The sequence below is a fragment of the Ursus americanus genome, chromosome 36 (genome assembly GCF_024610735.1).
Source record: "Ursus americanus isolate L20-20 chromosome 36, mUrsAme1.1.p, whole genome shotgun sequence".
Classification (NCBI taxonomy): domain Eukaryota; kingdom Metazoa; phylum Chordata; class Mammalia; order Carnivora; family Ursidae; genus Ursus; species Ursus americanus.
In genome coordinates, this window is record NC_142162.1 from 26,817,949 (window position 1) to 26,838,648 (window position 20,700).

General features: G+C 53.4%; 1 protein-coding gene across 1 annotated transcript; it reads left to right on the forward strand.

Moving 5' to 3' along the window:
* Positions 1 to 24: 24 nt before the first annotated feature.
* MAP1A (microtubule associated protein 1A) lies at positions 25 to 20,021 on the forward strand. The gene is made up of 7 exons (XM_045771962.2): positions 25 to 283; positions 1,243 to 1,344; positions 9,003 to 9,085; positions 9,344 to 9,484; positions 9,722 to 17,885; positions 18,037 to 18,257; positions 18,457 to 20,021. Exons 1-7 carry the CDS (start codon positions 46 to 48, stop codon positions 18,610 to 18,612), a joined length of 9,105 nt encoding a protein of 3,034 aa, XP_045627918.2. The 5' UTR covers positions 25 to 45; the 3' UTR covers positions 18,613 to 20,021.
* Positions 20,022 to 20,700: the final 679 nt, after the last annotated feature.

Below are 20,700 nucleotides of genomic sequence, written 5' to 3' on the forward strand. Positions count from 1 at the left end.
TCCCTGCAGCGGATGCTGCCGGCCTAGCACTCCGACGGAGTTTCCATGGAGACCGAGGCTGGGCCCGGGCGGCCTAGCGGCGTTGCCATGGAGACAAGTCCCGGGCTGGGGCTCGGAAGCCCCGGCGCTCTGCTGGCTCAGAACCCCGCGGAGCCGCTGTGCGAAGCCGGAGCCGCACTGGCGGCAGCACACTGGGACCTGCGGAAGCACTCTTTGCTCATCGTGATCGGTGACATCGGTACAGAGAGTCAGCTGAGGGCCGTGCGGGCCCACCTTGAACAAGGTGAGCCGCTGTCCTGGCCGTGTTTGGGGCATCCTCCATCCCGTGCTTCTCCGCCATATGTGTACGTCTGCATTCCCCATCTTTAGGTTGCACTGACTGAGATCTGTGCTCCCTGTTAATCTGAATCATCAGCCCCGGTCACCTGCATCTTCCATGTCGTGTGTCCATATCGTCTCTAGCTACTAACATCTCGCTTCCCCATCCCTCCCTCACATCCCATGGCGTTCCGCGATCTCCCCGAGGTAGGAGAAATCTATACAGCCCCTGGGGCCACTCTGGTCACACCCCTCCCACTCGCAGTGTCTCGGGTCAAATGTCTTGAGAGTCCTCACCATCCCCTGGAGAGTCCATGTTCCTACCTTAATTTCTTCTTTAGGGTCCCTGAACAGGAACAGGGTGCTTTCTGCACGCTGTGGACAAATCTTAAATCTCTCAGTGCCAGCGGTAAACCTGAGAGTGACCTTCGTGGCCACAAGCTCCTCAGTCCTCACCTCCCTCTCCAGTTGCCAGGCTGTGGCGCAGTGCTGCGGAGCCATCTGCGGGTAGAAGCAAGCCATGGAGGGGTAGAGGCAAGGAGGGGGCAAAGAGGGAGAGTCTAGAATACTGTTTAGCTGTAGAGGAAAGGCAGGCCCCAGTATCTGGGAACCGGGCCTTGAGTGTCATTTCTGTCACAATTGGGCAACTCTGCAAGAAAATGACTACATACAAACTCATTAATGACCAAGTTTAGCCTTGATTCTGCCCTTCTTTCTCTGGCTGAGGCAAAGCTCAGCGAAGGCACATGATGGGAAATAGACATAGGCACCAGCCACCTTTCTTAAAGACCTCAGTGAGGCTGATCATGGCAGTCCTTATCCTCTCCCTGTCCTTACCCCTTCTTTGAGCTTTGGAAGTACTCTCCTAAGTCCACCTCCACTGACCTTATCTAGAGCCCTCTTTCTTTTTTTTTTCTCTCACAGGGATTCTCTCCTGGAACATTGACTTATCGTCCTTTGACTTGAACCAACAACTGAGACTCTTCATTACCCGGCACCTAGCTCACTTCTCCTCAGAGGTCAAAGGTTAGGACTAGTATCGTTTGTCTCCGTTCTTTGGGTGAGGGTTGGTTACAGAAGAGCGGAGGTCCAGTCTCTCTGGCAGAGCTGGCTTTGTGGGAGGTTTGGGTTGAGCAGAAGGGAGGGACTCTTGAGGGGAAAGTTGCAAAGCTCCAAAGCTACCCTTGTCTACCCAGTACCCTTTGCAGACAGATGGTATGATGGTGGAGGGAACCTAGAGAACAGAATTTCTACCTGAGAAGAGGGTGGTTTATGGACAGCTATTGACATGCACTAAGGGAATGAGATACTTCTATTGAGTGATTAGTCATCTCCCATGCAAAAATCCACTCTCTCTTTTTGTGTTCCCCTTTCTGTATATCCTAGCCTGTGAGTCCTTCAGTCACCTTCCCAGATCCTTGCTTAGCACCTTTTCCTCAGTCTGCATGGCCTACGGTTTCAGTATTTCTGGTTCCTCCTTTGGTTCAGCCAACAGATCTCGAGAGCAGAGCAGAATCCCGGTACCAAAGGCTGATGAGCACCATCAAATCTAGGGTAGAAGGAAGCAGGGTCTCCTGGATTTGCTGCCACAAGAGCTAGTCACACTCTGAGACTTGGCTCTGAGATCAAAGTTCACAGGATTCAGTTTCCCATTCTGCTGGGTGGGAAAAATGGGTTAGGGATTTAAGAAAATATTTTAGAAGCTATCATTCCATGTCAGTATCTGTGGGGAGACTGCAGGAAGCCCTATATCCCATTATGAAAGTGGTGGGCCTCTGGTCATGATATCAGTAAATGCTGACACGCCAATCCATGTGCCAGTGCCTTTATGGAATATAAAATCCAGCCAACTCAACAGTCACCACCACCAAGTGACTGAAATTATATCTTATACAAATAGTTCTCGATTATCCAGTGTAGTGTGGATAATCACCTCCCCTTCTCTTCATACTCCTCCTAACTGCCCCATCTTTAGTCATTTCCCTGATCACTGACTCCTCTAGAGATGCTCCTAGAGAGAGGCTATGAGAGGGTTAATATGACTAATGTTCATTACCCTAGGAATATGTGCAGCATTTAAAAAAATGTGAAGCTGGCATCTCCTTGAAGTGACTGGCTTCCTGTGAAGCTAACCACTCACTGTTTTGAGACTGCCTTCTGTTTAGAATTATGCACGTCATGGCTTCCTCCATTAGCACTGATGATTGAAAATCGACAGTTTTGCCTAGGATCTCTGGTGCAAGCTGGATAAGGTGTTGGCAGCAGGTGAAATGAATGACTGAATTAAAGTTTGGGGGTATCTGCTGATGTTAACAATTCACACTGAATCCTCTAACTTTGTCCTCTGGGTCACAGAAACTTAAGAGTAGGCTGCTTTCTGGAATGGTGTAAGAATGAACAGAATTTAAACCAAACGCTCAGCCATTCTTCAGATTAACATTTGGGGATCCTTGGGAAGATACTTACGAGAGATGTGTAGTTACCCTCAGGCATTTCTCAGAAATAAGCGCTAATATATAAACACCTACTTGACCTTTTTTAATCAAAGCGTTTTGCCATGGTGTCTGCCAGGAGCAGAGGGCAATACTCCCAAAATCAGGGCTCACTTTAGCATACTGAATTTTTTTAGGTTTGGACATTTTCATGGTGGCCTATCTGTGTCCCTGGAGAACAGTGGAGAATTTCCTGGAAAAACCCACATGGCTCAAGACAGCCACAGCCCCACCCCTGCTGGCTCCTCTTTCAGCTGTCCCCACAAACAACAGTCAGCCCAGAGCAGCTGCAGACACTGCCCCGCCCTTCAGCCTCCCATTCTGAAGAGAGGCAAGGGGAACCATGCTGCTGGGGTGGGCTTAAGGGTATATGCTAGTACATTATGACTTAATCCTTTCTGCCCACCCCACAGGCGAGGCCACCATCCTTCTCACCTCTCCTCAACCCTGGGACCAAAAGTCAAGAAAGGGGACAAATATGTATCCTACAGTGTCAGGGCAAGTGCAATCATTCCTATCCACTATCTACTCCTGTCTCAAACACAGAAAAAGAAGGATCCACTGATGGAGCGTCAGTGGCCCAGCTCCTTCTAGCGGTCAAATCTGGTAAAGGCTTTACAAGGTGAATTTTGCCAGAAAGTCTCCAGTGGTGACTTGGAGCCTTCCTTTCTAAATCCTGCAGATAATCTAGAGCTTCCAAGCATTATAAAACAAACCCAGAAACTATTAGGACATGGACAACTGAGTTTAAACAACACTCTGATACTTCTATTATTGTTCACCCACAGGAAAGGGACAGACTTTCATAATTAATAATTCATATTGATATTTTAAGACTTTAAGGAACACACTGAAGGACCAGTTTGTAGGCCTTCTGTGTGACTCTCCATTACCACTGATGTGCTCTGAAGGTGGTAGTGCTGTTACTTCTGCCAACATGAAAGCCATTCTGTATTAATATAGTAGCTCATTGGCCCCTACAACTGGGGGTGTGCACTTTGTCTGAAATGGGAAAGCAGCGAACATGAATAGTATTTTAAGTCCCTTTCTGCAGGCATCTCCAATTCTGTGTTTACCTGGGAGCTAAGGGTATACTCTAGAGTTGGTCTGATCTGAGATTCTGATTTACGATTTCCCTGATCATAAATCTTCCACAAAAAGGAGACAGACTTCCAGTGGCATTTGTGTACTGCAGGTTTAGGATTCTAGAAATGAAGCACTTTTTCATCTTTTATGCCATTCATTCCTCCCTGCATTATTGGAAGATGGTACTAAGCCTATACTCATTTTATAGTTCAGGAAGCAAGCGTTCGGAGAGGTTAAGTGGCTTAACAGCACAATTAATAAAATGGTAGAGTCAGGTCTCAAATCCACGACTTCTAGTCGCATTTTGTGCCTGAGCTCAGGCATCTCTCTCTTTGGCATCTCACCATTTCATTGCAGCAGAGCCTCGAAACATGGCAGGTGGAGGGGTCAGTTGTGGTGGGTGGCTGTTCAGAGGGTAAGGGCTGAAGGAAAACTCCAGTGTGAGTTGGAACTATGACCAGGGTGTGGCCCTTGGGGGCAGCAGTTGAGAATAAGGGTGAGCTCCGCATTGAGCTGGGAAATGTTATTTTGTCCTCAAACCAAATGTCTACTCAAGTTTCCCTCTTAGCACACTCCAGAGAGCCCTAGAAAGCAGGTAGGAGATAGAAGGCTTGAGATGGGAAGAAGTAAGAAATATGATGTTGCAGAGGGGAGGTGTTTTCCTTTTGTGATGCTCAGAACTCAGCCTGGTTTGGATTGTGTATCTCTGCAGATGGCCTCCTCAATCCAAATGGGGCTGTTGCCATGTTGCTGCTTTGCATCTCCGGATCTGAGCAAGGATTCCTCCTCCTCTGTTCTCTCCCCCCTCCCAGTTCTGGTGACTCAGCTCCTCCTCTCCTCTGGCTACAGTTAAGGGGGGGATGGGGGATGCTGAGAGCAGAGACTATTTTGGCTTCTCTGACCTTCAAAAGCAACTCTTGGCAGTCTGGGGCAAGGGTGGGGCTGGTGCTGGGGTTTGAGTGGGTGGATGTCAATGTGTGGAAGGCATCAGGGGTTGGCCAGGACTGGGGAGGGTTGGTGGAAGGGAAGAGGGCAAGGAAGGACTCTGTGGGAGCATGTGCATCACCGGGTTGGAACTGTGTGCTAGAGCCCTCAAGATCTTCCCTTTGAATCTTTTGAGTCCTGAGACAGAGGTAGAGACTAAGGGAAACAGGGCCAACATTGGAAGGATTAAGATAGTACAAGAAAGAGACATCAGAGAGAAATAGAAAAGTACAGAGACAAGGAGAGCACAGGGACCCAAGACCCTATAAAGTCATAAGATTTTTTTTAATCCAAAGAGTACTTTACGTTGCACTTAATAACTGGCCTCTACTAAGAAAATCTTGCTTGGGCCTGGGGCCCTGGTGATCCTCCTTGGTCCCTGTTAACTCTTTCACTGAAAAGCAGAAAGCACCCAGCCTCTTCAGATTTAATGACCCAGGAATTCCAAGTATCAGTGGTTACTGTGCAGTATTACATTGGCATAGAACGACGTGCAGCTCCCAGGGTCCCTGTGCCCCACCCTGGATGAGCTAGGGGCCAAGTGTCCACTCCGGAATTTCAACCTACCCTGTGATCTAAAATGAGACTTACTTCTATCCTCCCCTGGTTTCTGCAGCTGTGGCTCAGAAGCTCACAGGGCTCAGCACAACCCCATCCCCAGTCTTCATCTCAAGCAGTCCCCTCACTCTTCCATTCTTGCGGGTCCCCAGCCCCTTTGTCTCCTGCTCCTCCAGGAATTGAAGGTCATTCCCTGGGTCTGAAGGGAGAGGCGGCAGATGGTTCCTGAGGAAAGGGGGAGGGCCCAGGCAGCCCATACCTCCTGTATCCCTGCAGTGTGCCATAGCACAGGGCTTTTGGCTGATGCTAAAAGAGTATTTCTTGACTAAACAGCATCGGGGGAGAGGGCCCTGTGGGCTATTGGAGACCACCGGGGCTCTTTTAGCTGCTAGACAACTCCTCTGCTCCAGAGCCAAACAGAAGCCCCAGAGCACTGACACAACGAAGGCAAAGAAACAGTTAAGTCTCCAGTGCCTCGTCATGGACCAGCCCCTCTTCCCCGCCCAGGCGCCGCCCTCCCCATCAAGCGCACCCCCCCACTCCCACCCCAAGTGCGGCAGACTCTTCCCTGAAGCTGCCGGCTGAGGCCGGAGCTGCTGCCTCCATGAGGGGCTCCCGCCCACACCCCAGGGTAAGAACCTAACCAAAGGGCTTTGCATGGGGGGGGGGAATGCTGTGGTAGGACTAACGGGAAAGGAGTTGATACCTAATCCGGTGTGTTTGCAATTAGCCCAGCAGGATGGGCAAGGTGGGGGAACAGAGAGAAGATGAACATTACTGTGGGGTCGGCCTGGACCCAGGACCAGGTGGAGGCCAGTGGGGCCCGGGACTGTGACAGTCCACCTCCCAGGCTGGGCTGGGTTGGGAGACTCAGCCCAGGAGCAGCAGCAGAGGGTGGTGTCACTGGCTCTGCCTGGCAGCCCGCCGTGCTGGAGGAGTTTGAAGGCTATGTCTTTGGGCAGAGGCAGAAGAATCTGAAGGAAAGGCGGATGTTATGGGAATGCGCCTCATGGGAGGGTCTCTGGTGTCAGCTGCTGGATTGCTCAGCTGCTGCTATGCTGGGGGTGAGCAGAGTAGCGAGTTTTTGCCAAGTAAGGGAAGGTGGGTGACACTGTGGCGAAAAAAAAGGGGAGGAAAGGGTCATTAAGACGTGGCATGCGCCTCTTCGCAGATCAACCTATTTGCAGTGGGCTCCTCGCTCCCCATTCCCTGCGACCAGCTTGAGACCAGGACTCTAAGCCCCCACTTCTGGCTCCCTCTGGAGATTGAGAGCACTCCCTCCCCAGCAGCTGCCCTGCATTCCCAGTCCTGTCAACCCCACAGGTTCCAAATCTCAGCCCCACCCCCACCCCATCTCCGCTTCTCTTCCCAAGATGGGGGCTCTGGAACAGAGGCGCCAGTTTCTTCTCCCTCTCTGCGTCCCCCCTCCTCACCCCCCATGCAGAGGCAGCCAAGAAAATGACTTGTCATGCTGGGGTGGGGGGTGGGGGCGGAGCTGGAGTCTGAGCTCAGCGCGCACACTCACAGACACTCACACACTGCGGCATACTGCAGCTGCCCAAGCGGCCCCCCCTCCCCTCTGCCTCACTGCAGAGACACCTGCCCTCCTGCCTGCTCAGCTTCAGCACCCCAGCCCACCTCTACCCCATCACTGGCCAAGGGGAAGTGCCCTTGCCTCATAAGAAGTCCTTTCCAAAGGAAAAGGAAAAACAAGTCTATTCCCTTCAGTGGGATTGCTGGGGAGCAGAAGAGAGAAACAGGGCTTTCTCCCAGGCCTCAAAAGGAGGGGTGCACGATATAGACCACGTAGTTGCCAGTCAGAATTGGAGAGCACACAGGCGAGGAATAGGGTCTTTCGCCAAGACAGGAAGGGGGATCAGAGAAGTCTAGTGGTTATACACAGAGGACTGTGAGGAATGGTCCACTGAGGGGAGGAAGAGTGGTAGCTAGAAAACAAATCAGTCTGTACCACAAAGATTTCTCCTCAGACCCTCCTAGCTTGAATGTGTGCCCCTGTGCGTATATGTTGTGGGGAGGGTAGGAAATGCCTATGCCTGTGACCAGCCTATGGCTAGCCTGGCCCTTCCCTGAACATTGATACCCCTCACCTGCCCAAACCGTGCCCCAGCCTGTCTTTAAGGTGGTTCTCATCCTCTGAACTGACCTCAAAGCTTCCCTCAGTTCCCAAGTTAATAGAAGAGAACCCTTGAACTCCTTTTGGGCCCCACCCACCATCCATGAGGTTTGTTCTTCTGACACCATCCACAGCTCATTTCCCCTGCAGCTGCAAGTGCAGCCCCGGGCTGCCAGATCTGCCTGATCCTGGCACTAGGGCTCTTCCTCTTAACAAAGGCCCTGGCCCCAGGCTTCTCTCATCCAAACCCCAGAAAGAGGAGAGAGCTGAGTCGAGTAATCTAAGGGACAGATTATGAGCTCTCCCACCAATATCTCCCAGACAGCCCACTCGCAGGCCATGTGTTCAAGTCTGCAAGGTAACCCCACTGCATGCAGCAGTTAGGAAGGGCAGGAGCAGGGGATGGCAGCATCCTCCTTCCTTATCTTTGAACCCGCCAAAAAGCTGCACTACTTGGTGTTTCCTGTAAGTCTGGAGAAGGGACGTAGATGGGGGATTTGAGGCTGTCTTGTCTTTCTCCATGGCCTGGGAAACACTTTGAATCTCTCCGTCCTTGTTTGTTTCTTGTTTGTGGACCCCTGACTCCCGTTTGTGGCCTGCCATCTCCATCTCCGTAGGAGAGGGGCAAGGATGAGAGATGAAACTGTTCACAAGGGATGAGTTGTGGGGCAGTGAACCAGGCCTCTCTTGTGCCTGGGGTTGTGGAGGTAAGGTGGGAGAGGGAGTTGTGGTGGAAACAGTATGATTGTGTCCATGTTTGTAAGCGCAGCCTTGGTCTCCGAGGAAGTAGAGAACAGAATGAGAAATTACAGTCCTATTTCTCCTCTTTGAATTGTACAACCCCAAAGGTTTAGAGACATAGAAACAGTCTTTTGGAATGGGAATTCTGGCCTTGGATAGGAGATGGAAAGGAGGATGTGGAGTCCGTAGACACTGCGGCGAATAAGTGTCTCCGTCCTTATTTCCAGGGATTCTGGTGGCATGAAAGCCCAGGACAGAGGCAGGCTAGTTAGGAGAGAGCTGAGTGAGGATCGTGATCCTGGGAGCCCTCCCTCCAGCTGAGCCCCCCATCCCCAGGCAGCACCAGGAGCTTAGTGCTCGAGAGGGACAAAAGCTTCTTGTCAATAGGCGGCCTGAGGCAGAAGTTCCAGGCGGAGGGGGTGGGGTACCAGACTGAGCAGCCAGAGGGTGTGGCAGATTGGGAGAGGGGAGGAGGAAACCCTGAAAGGGCAGGGCTGGAGGAGCCCGTTCCTAGACCTTACTCAGCAGTATCCAAAGTGGAAGGATCTAAGGATAGCTAGGCTCCACTTTCCCCTCGGCCCCATTTCCTGAGAGTATATTCTTTTCTCTTCTGCCCCACACAATGCCTCTCCCTTTTAGTCTATACTCACTCTCTTCAATACAAAATCCTGCATCTCTCCCTCCCTCAGGCCAGAGGACCCTCTCCCACCAGAGTGAGATCCTAGAGACCATCATCCTGGTAAACCCCAGTGCCAACAGCATCAGCTCTGAGGTAAGACTAGGGTCTGAGCCTTGCCACGAGGGCTTGCTTGGAAGTGCTATAACCCACCTCTGCCAGAAATACTGCTGTAAGGCCAAGAATTCCTGGACTTGGCTTTGAACCATCTAAGCCGCCTTATGATCCCCAGCCCCACACTGGAAATGTGGGCAGTGGGGAACGTGTCCTTGCGGTACTGAGGGGAACCAGGAACATCCAGTGGCCTTCCCTGGGTTTCCTACATCCGTGACCCCTGCTGTCTTTCCCTTCTAGGTTCACCATCTCCTTAGCAGTCCATCAGCTCACAAACTACTGATCTTGAGTGGGCAAAGTTTAGAGCCTGGGGGAGACCTCATCCTACAGAGTGGTACCTACTCTTATCAAAACTTTGCCCAGGTCCTTCACAACCCAGAGGTAAGTTCCACGTCTGCATATCTGGGAGAAACAGAATGTGGGGTAGGACTAGAGCTGTGGGGAGGGATCCAAGGATGGGAAAATCTCACATTGCTTGACCAGAGGGAACTCTGGCCGAAAGGTAGGAGGAAATCCCCTCGCAAAGTGGTAGAGACTAGCAGATTGAATCTAAGTCGGGTTAAAGCAACCCCAGGTCTCTACCTGACCTGATCAGCCTTTCATCTCCCATTCTTCTAGATTGCCCAATTGCTCAGCAATAGAGACCCTGGGATCCAGGCCTTCCTCACTGTTTCCTGCTTAGGGGAGGGTGATTGGAGCCACCTGGGACTATCCAGTTCCCAAGAGACCCTGCACCTCCGACTAAACCCTGAGCCCACGCTGCCCACCATGGATGGTGTGGCTGAGTTCTCCGAGTATGTCTCTGAGACTGTGGATGTGCCATCTCCCTTTGACTTGCTAGAGCCCCCCACCTCAGGGGGCTTCCTCAAGCTCTCCAAGCCTTGCTGCTACATCTTCCCTGGTGGACGCGGAGACTCTGCCCTCTTTGCCGTCAACGGTTTCAACATCTTGGTGGATGGTGGTTCCGATCGCAAGTCCTGCTTCTGGAAGCTGGTGCGGCACCTGGACCGCATTGACTCCGTGCTGCTCACACACATCGGCGCAGACAACCTGCCAGGCATCAATGGACTCCTGCAGCGCAAAGTGGCAGAACTGGAGGAGGAGCAGTCCCAGGGCTCGAGCAGCTACAGCGACTGGGTGAAGAACCTCATCTCCCCTGAGCTTGGAGTTGTCTTTTTCAACGTACCAGATAAACTGCGGCTGCCTGATGCATCCCGGAAAGCCAAGCGCAGCATTGAGGAGGCCTGCCTCACTCTGCAACACCTAAACCGCCTGGGCATCCAGGCCGAACCTCTGTACCGAGTGGTCAGCAACACCATTGAGCCGCTGACCCTCTTCCACAAGATGGGTGTGGGCCGGCTGGACATGTATGTCCTCAACCCTGTCAAGGACAGCAAGGAGATGCAGTTCCTCATGCAAAAGTGGGCAGGCAATAGTAAAGCTAAGACAGGCATCGTGCTGGCTAATGGGAAGGAGGCTGAGATCTCGGTGCCCTACCTGACCTCTATCACTGCTCTGGTGGTCTGGCTACCAGCCAACCCCACGGAGAAGATTGTACGTGTGCTTTTTCCAGGGAATGCTCCCCAGAACAAGATCTTGGAGGGCCTGGAAAAGCTTCGGCACCTGGACTTCCTACGGTACCCTGTGGCTACACAGAAGGACTTGGCCTCTGGCGCTGTGCCTGCCAACCTCAAACCCAGCAAAATCAAACAACGGGCTGACAGCAAGGAGAGCCTCAAGGCCCCTGCCAAGACAGCTGTGAGCAAGCTGGCCAAACGGGAGGAGGTGGCCGAAGAGGGAGCCAAGGAAGCCCGCTCAGAACTGGCTAAGGAGTTAGCCAAAACAGAGAAAAAAGTAAAAGAGTCATCTGAGAAGCCCCCAGAGAAGCCTACCAAGCCTGAGAGGGTGAGGACAGAGTCAAGTGAGGCTCTGAAGGCAGAGAAGCGAAAGCTGATCAAAGACAAGGTGGGGAAGAAGCACCTGAAAGAAAAGATATCAAAGCTGGAAGAGAAAAAAGACAAAGAGAAAAAAGAGATCAAGAAAGAGAGAAAGGAACTCAAGAAGGATGAAGGAAGGAAGGAGGAGAAGAAGGATGCCAAGAAGGAGGAGAAGAGGAAAGATACCAAACCTGAGGTCAAGAAAATTTCCAAGCCAGACCTGAAGCCCTTTACCCCTGAGGTACGTAAGACCCTCTACAAAGCCAAGGCCCCTGGCAGGGTCAAAATGGACAAGAGTCGGGCTGCTCGTGCTGAGAAGGAGCTTTCTTCTGAGCCCCGGACACCCCCAGCCCAGAAGGGGGCTGTACCATCCCCAATAGTTAGTGGGCACAGGGAGCTAGCTCTGTCTTCACCAGAGGACCTTACACAGGACTTTGAGGAGATGAAGCGTGAGGAGAGGGGGTTGCTGGCTGAACAAAGAGACATAGGACTAGGAGAGAAACCACTCCCTCCAGACACTACAGAGGAGGGACCACCGAGCACAAATGGCCAGGGGATACCACCCTCTGTCCCAGGGCTGGAACAAGAAGAGCCTATGATGAAGGAGAAAGAGGTTGTCTCAGATATCCCTGAAGAACAAGGTGGTAAGGATAGAGGCCCAGACTCAGGGGCTGAAACAGAGGAAGAGAAAGACACCTGGGAGGAAAAGAAGCAGAAGGAAGCAGAGAGGCTCCCTGATAGAACAGAAGCCAGAGAGGAAAGTGAACCTGAGGTAAAGGAGGATGTGATAGAGAAGGCCGAGTTAGAAGAAATGGAGGAGTTGCACCCTTCAGATGAGGAAGAAGAAGAAGAGACAAAGGCTGAGGGTTTTTACCAAAAACATATGCAGGAAGCCTTGAAGGCAACTCCAAGGGGCAGGGAGGCCCTCGGAGGCCGGGAAGTAGGACTCCAGGGGAAGGCTCCTGAGAAGGAGACCTCATCATTCCTAAGCAGCCTCGCCACACCTGCTGGAGCCACTGAGCATGTCTCTTACATCCAGGACGAAACAATCCCTGGCTACTCAGAGACAGAGCAGACCATCTCAGATGAGGAGATTCATGACGAGCCGGAGGAACGCCCAGCTCCACCTAGATTTCCTACAAGTACATATGACCTCCCTGGGCCTGAAGGTCCCAGCCCCTTTGAGGCTAGCCAGCCTACAGACAGTGCTGTTCCTGCTGCCTCCAGCAAAGGCTATGGAGCGCCAGAGACTGAACTCACCTACCCCCCAAACATAGTGGCTGCCCCTTTGGCTGAAGAGGAGCACGTGTCCTCGGCCACCTCAATCACTGAGTGCGACAAGCTTTCTTCCTTTGCCACATCCGTGGCTGAGGATCAGTCTGTGGCTTCACTCACAGCTCCCCAGACAGAAGAGACAGGCAAGAGCTCCTTGCTGCTTGACACAGTCACAAGCATCCCCTCCTCCCGCACTGAAGCCACCCAGGGCTTGGACTATGTGCCATCAGCTGGAACCATCTCACCCACCTCCTCACTGGAAGAAGATAAGGGCTTCAAATCACCACCCTGTGAGGATTTCTCTGTGACTGGGGAGTCAGAGAAGAAAGGAGAGATTGTAGGGAGAGGCTTGCCTGGAGAGAAAGCTGTGGAAGAGGAAGAGGAGGAGACCACAAATGTAGAGATGTCTGAGAAACTTCCTAGTCAATTTGGAGCTCCAATGTTTGGTGGCCCTGGGCATACCCTACATCCAGGGGAAGCGGTCCTTGGAGAAGTGGAGGAGCGCTGCCTCAGCCCAGATGATAGCACGGTGAAGATGGCCTCTCCTCCACCATCTGGCCCACCCAGTGCCACCCACACACCCTTTCATCAGTCCCCAGTGGAAGAAAAGTCTGAGCCCCAAGACTTTCAGGAAGAAGGCTCCTGGGGAGAAACTGGGCATACACCAGGTGTGGGCAAGGAAGATGCTACACAGCAGATAGTTAAGCCAGAGCCTGAAGAGGTTACACTAGAGGAGGAGGGAAAGGTGCCTCCTCCCAGGAGCCCCCATACCCCAGAAGCACCTGTCAGCATCGCTGGGGAACATACAGGCTGCACCATCCAGCTGTTGCCAGAACAGGACAAAGCAATAGTCTTTGAGACTGTGGAGGCAAGAGAGCCCACAGGTCCAATTCTGGGAACAGAAGCCCTTCCCAGAGATTTGAGAACGTCACTCCAAGAACCTGGTGAAACTCAGAAAGATGAGGTGCTCCAACTTCCTGACCAAAGCCTCTCCCCTGAAGATGCAGAGTCTGTATCTGTACTCAGTGTGGTCTCCCCAGACACAGCCAACCAAGAAGCCACCCTGAGGTCTCCCTGTGGCCTGACAGAGCAGCAGCTACACAAAGACCTTTGGCCAGAAGTGTCTCCAGAAGACACCCGGTCACTTTCTCTTTCAGAAGAGAGTCCCAGCAAGGAGACCTCTCTGGATGTCTCTTCTAAGCAGCTCTCTCCAGAAAACCTTGGCACCCTCCAGTTTGGGGAACTAAGCCTTGGAAAGGAAGAAAAGGGGCCTCTGATGCAGGCTGAGGACACCCCTCACCACCTAGTGCCTGCATCTATTCCAGAACCCCATGCAGCCACAGTGTCACCTCCCACAGATGGGACCACTGCATACCCTGCTCTGACAGACATCACAGATGAAAGCCCTGATGGAAAATTACCTGCCAGCCCCCTCTTTCATTCTACATTGTTGGGAGATGGGAAGCACTCACCTGGTGTGATCACAAGTCCTGGTGAACACATTCTGACACCTGATAGCTCCCTCACCAAGAGTCCTGAGTCTTTGCCAAGCCCTGCCATGGAGGGCATTGCCATGGAGTGGGAAGGCAAAGTTCCAGAGTTGAAAGACAGAACCCCAGAGCAGACGGACAAGGGGCCTGAACCAAAAGATGAAGTCCTACAGCAGGACAAAACTCTGGACCAGAAGGATATTGTTGTACAGCAAAAGGATACAGCCATTGGTCAGAAAGATAAGGCTCTAGAAGAAAACAGCAAGGCTGTAGAACAGCAAGATAAGGCTTTAGAACAAAAAGACAGAGACTTAGAACAAAGGGTCACCATCCTGGGACACCAGGAGGAGGCCCTGAAACCAAAAGACAAAGACTTAGAACAAAAAGACAAGGTTCTGGAACAAGAGGACAAGATCCTAGAAGAAAAAGATGAAACCTTAGAACAAAAAGTCAGAGATGCTGAACATAAAGACGAGGCTCCAGAGGACAAGGCTCCTGAACCGAAGGTCAGGGCCTTAGGACAGACAGACGAAGCCCCTGAACAGAAGGACAAGGCTCATGGACAGAAGGATAAGACCTTAGAAGAAAAAGACATAGACTTGGAACAAAAAGGCCAGGCCCAAGAACAGGAGGACAAGGCCTTGGAAAAGAAGGATGAGGCCTTTGAACAAAAATATTGGGCCTTGGGACAGAAGGCTGAAGCCTTGGAAGAAAACAATAAGGCTGTTGAAGAGAAAGATAAGACTCTGGAAGACAAGGACAAAACTCAGGAGCAGGAGAGCCCAGTGCAGGAGGAGAAAACCATGAAACCAAAGGAGAAGGTCCTAGAGGAAAAATCTCCAGAAAAAGTTGAGGCTGTGCAACAGAAGGAAGAAGCTCTGCTAGAGAAGACCAAAGCTCTGGGTCTGGAAGAGAGCCCTGTGCAGGAGGACAAGGCCCAGGATCAGGGAGAGAAGTACTGGAAGGAGCAGGATGTGGTCCAGAAGTGGCAAGAAACATCTCCATCCAGAGGGGAGCAAGTTGGAGAACAGAAAGAACCTGCCCAGACATGGGAGGACACATCTCCTGAGCAGGAGGACAGGTACTGGAGGGGCAGAGAAGATGTGGGCCTGGAACAGGACACATACTGGAGGGAGCTGAGCTGTGAGCGCAAGGTGTGGTTTCCTCATGAGCTGGATGGCCAGGGGGCCCGGCCACGGTACACGGAAGAGCGGGAGAGCACTTTCCTCGATGAAGGGCCAGACGATGACCAAGAAGCGCCCCCACTGGAGCACACACCCCAGAGCCCCTGGGCCTCAGACTTCAAGGGTTTCCAGGAGCCCTCACCACAGAAGGGACTGGAGGTCGAACGCTGGCTTGCTGAGTCACCAGTTGGGCTACCACCAGAGGAAGAGGACAAGCTGACCCGCTCCCCTTTTGAGATCATCTCTCCTCCAGCCTCTCCTCCTGAGATGGTTGGACAGAGGGCTCCTCCAGCCCCAGGACGAAAAAGCCCTATCCCAGAGCCTGAGCCCATGCCACCCGTGAGGAACGAACCCACCACCCCCTCGTGGCTGGCTGACATCCCACCATGGGTGCCCAAGGACAGACCCCTGCCCCCTGCACCCCTCTCCCCAGCTCCAGCTCCCCCCACACCTGCCCCAGAGCCACACACTCCTGCGCCCTTCTCCTGGGGCACAACTGAGTATGACAGTGTGGTGGCCGCAGTACAGGAGGCAGCAGCTGAGTTGGAAGGTGGGCCATACTCCCCCTTGGGGAAAGACTACCGCAAGGCTGAAGGGGAAAGGGAAGAAGGTGGAGCTGGGATTCCTAGCAGCAGCCCTCAAAGCTCAAAGGTCCCAGAGGCCAGCGAGAGCCATGCCACCAAGGAGCCTGAGCAGATGGAGCCCGAGCAGAGAGAGCCCACACCCTATCCTGATGAGAGAAGTTTTCAGTATGCAGACATCTATGAGCAGATGATGCTTACTGGGCTTGGCCCTGCATGCCCCACTAGAGAGCCCCCACTTGGGGCAGCTGGGGACTGGCCCCCACGCATCTCAGCCAAGGAGGAGGCTGCTGGCCGAAACCCGTCTGCAGAGAAGGAGCTTTCATCTCCTGTCTCACCCAAGAGTCTCCAATCCGACACTCCAACCTTTAGCTATGCAGCCCTGGCAGGACCCGCTTTACCCCCCAGGCAGGAGCCTGAGCCAGGGCCGAGTGTGGAGCCCAGCCTTACCCCACCTGCAGTGCCCCCCCGTGTTCCTATCCCTCTGAGCAAAGGCCCAAGCCCCACTCTTAATGGTAATATCCTGAGCTGTAGCCCAGATAGGAGAACCCCATCCCCCAAGGAATCAGGCCAGGGTCACTGGGATGACAGCACTAGTGACTCAGAGCTGGAGAAGGGGGCTCGGGAACAGCCAGAGAAAGAGGCCCAGTCCCCAAGTCCCCCTCACCCCATCTCTGCGGGGCCCCCCACATTGTGGCCTGAAAGCGAGGCACATACCAGCCCTCCCTCGGACTCACACCTGGGTCCTGCCCGACCCAGCCTGGACTTCCCTGCTTCAGCCTTTGGCTTCTCCTCATTGCAGCCAGCTCCCCCACAACTGCCTTCTCCTGCTGAACCCCGCTCGGCACCCTGTGGCTCCCTCGCTTTCTCTGGGGACCGAGCTCTGGCTCTGGCTCCAGGGCCCCCCACCAGAGCCCGGCATGATGAGTACCTAGAAGTGACCAAGGCCCCCAGCCTGGACTCCTCACTGCCCCAGCTCCCATCACCCAGCTCTCCTGGGGCCCCTCTCCTCTCCAGTCTGCCACGACCTGCTTCACCAGCTCTGTCTGAAGGTTCCTCCTCTGAGGCCACCACACCTGTGATTTCGAGTGTGGCTGAGCGCTTCCCTCCTGGCCTGGAGGCTGCAGAACGGGGGTCTGGAGAGCTGGTCCCAGGAGTGGAACCAGCTGCCCACAGCCTCTGGGACCTCACTCCTCTGAGCCCAGCACCCCCAGCTTCACTGGACTTGGCCCCAGCTCCAGCTCCAAGCTTGCCTGGAGACATGGATGATAGCACTCTGCCCTGCCGCCTGGAGTGCACGGGGGCCCCCACCAAGAAGCCAAGCCCCTCCGAGAGTCCCTCTGGGGATTGTGCCACCAATGGCCCAACAGAAACCAGCCCCAACACCCCAGGCCCTGCCTTGGCCAAGGCTGAGAAAGCAGCAGCTGAGACCTGCCCTGCCTGGGAACGTGGGAACTGGCCTGAGGGAGCGGAGAGGAGTTCCCGGCCTGAGACGCTGCTCTCCCCTGAGCAGCCACTGTGCCCTGGAGGGGCTTCTGGAGGCCAACCCAGAAGTGTTTCCCCTGATGTTGAGGCTGGGCCCCAGGGATGTGCTGCTGAGCCCCGGCCCCACCGTGGGGAACTCTCCCCATCCTTTCTGAACCCACCTCTGCCCCAATCCACAGATGAAGGTGACCTCTCAACTGAAGAAGCTCGGCTTGTAGGGAGAGGGGGGCGGCGCCGGGCGGGGGGCCCAGGGGCCACAGGCGGCCCATGCCCTGTGGCTGATGAGACACCCCCAACATCAGCCAGTGACTCAGGCTCCTCACAATCGGATTCTGATGTTCCACCAGAAACTGAGGAGTGCCCATCCATCACCGCTGAGGCAGCCCTCGACTCAGATGAGGATGGGGACTTCCTGCCTGTGGACAAAGCTGGGGGGGTCAGTGGAACTCACCATCCCAGGCCTGGCCATGACCCACCCCCTGTCCCTCAACCAGACCCCCGCCCATCCCCTCCTCGCCCTGATGTGTGCATGGCTGACCCCGAGGGACTCAGCTCAGAATCTGGGAGGGTAGAAAAGCTACGGGAGAAGGAGAAGGCACAGGGGAGAGTAGGGCGCAGGGCCCCAGGCAGGGCCAAGCCAGCATCTCCTGCCCGGCGTCTGGATCTTCGGGGAAAACGCTCACCCACCCCTGGTAAAGGGCCTGCAGATCGAGCATCCCGGGTCCCACCCCGACCACGCAGCACTCCAAGCCAGGTCACCCCAGCAGAGGAAAAGGATGGACACAGCCCCATGTCCAAAGGCCTAGTCAATGGACTCAAAACAGGACAATGTAAGTATAACATGAAAAGTGAGAGAGATGGTGGGTTGGGGTTGGGTGTGACTGGTCAAAGATTCCAGGAGTAGGAAGGATTGTGGGAGGAAGAAGATTGCTGAAAGTGTTCTACTTTACCTCTCCAATGAGTCCTGGCTTGTCTCTACAGCGGCCTTGGGTTCCAAGGGCGGCTCTGGCCCCCCTGTATACGTGGATCTCGCCTATATCCCGAATCATTGCAGTGGCAAGACTGCTGACCTTGACTTCTTCCGTCGAGTGCGTGCATCCTACTATGTGGTCAGTGGGAATGACCCTGTCAATGGCGAGCCGAGCCGGGCTGTGCTGGATGCATTGCTGGAAGGCAAGGCCCAGTGGGGGGAGAATCTTCAGGTGAGTGGCAAGGGATGCCAAGGAGGAGGTCTGGTCGAAGCTTACTCAGAAGCAATAGTGGAACACAGTCTCTATTCATAAAAGGACTGAGGCCTTTCTGTGGGCAGTGGGACTACTTCCTAGACCATCAGGCATGATGCCCCATCCACCTTACTTCCCTTCACATTGTCACGTCAGGCATTTCTTGTCTCCCTCCTAGGTGACTCTGATCCCTACTCATGACACAGAGGTGACTCGTGAGTGGTACCAGCAGACTCACGAGCAGCAGCAACAACTGAATGTCCTGGTCCTGGCTAGCAGCAGCACCGTGGTCATGCAGGATGAGTCCTTCCCAGCCTGCAAGATAGAGTTCTGAAAGAACCACTCTCCTTTCCCCAAGGATCTGCTCCCCCAGCTCCCTTAGAGAATGGCTATTGCTGAGTCCTTTGGGGTTGAGGGACATGGGAGCTGGGGTGGGGGAGACAGGGGACAGGATGTCTTATTGTAGAAGCTTGGGCTGGGCTAAATGGAGGGGTTGTCCCTCCCCCTCATCCATACCCGAGAGGAGTTTCAAAACCAAAGGCAACAGGGAGAGGATAGGAGGGTAAAAATTAGAATAGGAGATCATCTGATGCCTGAGAACCCTGGAGGGACCCTTTCTCCTAACACTACCAAGTGTTTGTATTGGGTGGGGAGGAAGGATGGGTCTCAGCAACCTCCTCCCTCATGGAGCGAGATCATATCCCCAAACCCAGGGATCTCTTTATCTCTATTTATTTAGCATCCTAAGGAAGGCTCTCCTGTAGTAATTTATGTGACCTGGGGGCAGGATTCTGTCAGTGAGGTGCCCAGAGCTGCGCCCTTTCCTCCATCTCCCATTCCCTTACTCACCAGGGTCTGGGTTCCAACAGGGGTCTAGGGGTACACCGCTGCTACACTGTCCCACTGCTTCCCTCCATATCTGAATGTCTCAATCCAAAACTTGAAGCTCTTTTGACCAATAGACTGGTAAGAGAAGAAAGTTGCTTATCCTCCCAGCCCCTGCTTCATACCATTCACATCCCAGAGCTATGCCCGGACCAGGCCTACTGGGCAGCACAAAGGGGCAAGGAGAGCCCAGCCTCAATCCCAGAATCCTTCCAAGCTCCCCGACCTTTTGAAGTTTTCACCCACCCATTCCAATTATCCTCATCCCTTTTCATCCCCTGCTTGGCTTCTCTGCATGTGGTCATCTGCTGTGGCCTGGTGTGTAATGGGTTAAAAATAAGCCACTGCCTGACATCCCAACATTTGACACCCCAGCAATGTGTGACTCCCCCAACATTCCACTATGCCATCCTGCAGCTGAAATGGGAACACTGGCTGCCTTTCCAGCCCCAAACTCTTGGACAGAGGATCTGGGAGGTAGAGGCCATGCCAGAGAACTTGGGCAAAATGAGAGGGAGGAAGGGAAGAAGGAGACGAAGCTGAGCTAAAGCTGAACTTCTACTGAGTAAGATGAAAACAGGCTGAAAAAAAAACCACCCCAGGAGAGGACCTCTCCCCAAGCAAGCCAATGAGCAGCCCTGCCAGACTACTGCCGGACTGAGAAATCCAGACGCTCGTCAGGGCTCGGCTTCTCTGCCAAATGACTGTGTGGAAACCAAAATAAGCCGGCCTGTTCTTCCTAGCTCCCACCCTCCCCGTGCTGCTGTGCTCTGCTCCTCCCCACACTTCCCTGCTAGAGTTCCCAGCTGCTGTAACGGAGCCACCTCCAACTCTAACAATAAAATCAAGTTCATTACAGATGCTGTGGTGCTGCTTAGGCTTTTTCTGACTGTACACATTGCTTAGTTGCTGGGCCTTGGCTTCTAGCTCTCTGCTTCTCCCAGCACTGTCACTTATCTCAATCTTTGATAACTGGAAGCAGCTCCAGGACCCAGGGAAGCCAAAGCACATAGGGTGGATAGAAGGAGAAAAAGATTCACAGGGAGCCAGCCTAATTTCTGAAAATGAGAACACCGGAGTATGAGGAAGAGGGGCCTAAGGTGGGGAGATACATTTGGTTTGGGGGAGGGAAGAGGGGTGGGGGTTCTGGGAGGGGGATCTACATACTTTGGGGTGAAGAGCAGAGGACTGAATAACCAGCATTAGATACGCTGGATAAGGGAACACCAAAGAGGCAAAGAGTTGAGAAGCCCTGAGAAATCCAGAGCCTACTGAGGTTGTAAAGAGCACTCACCTGTGCAGTTAGGACTTCCACTGAGTAAATGCTGGATTTTGTCCTGCAAGGAAACCCTTTATAGTATGTCAGGAGAGGCCAGGTTGTGAACGTAAACATACGGGAAAGGGGATATTCCAGCCCTCCCAGTGTTCTGGGCTTTCCCAATGTAAATATGTCAAGGAGGCAAAGAAAGACCATAATCCCTTTATATCAATTCCTCCTGACACTCCAAAGCATCAGAGTGAGAAACTAAGAGGGTGA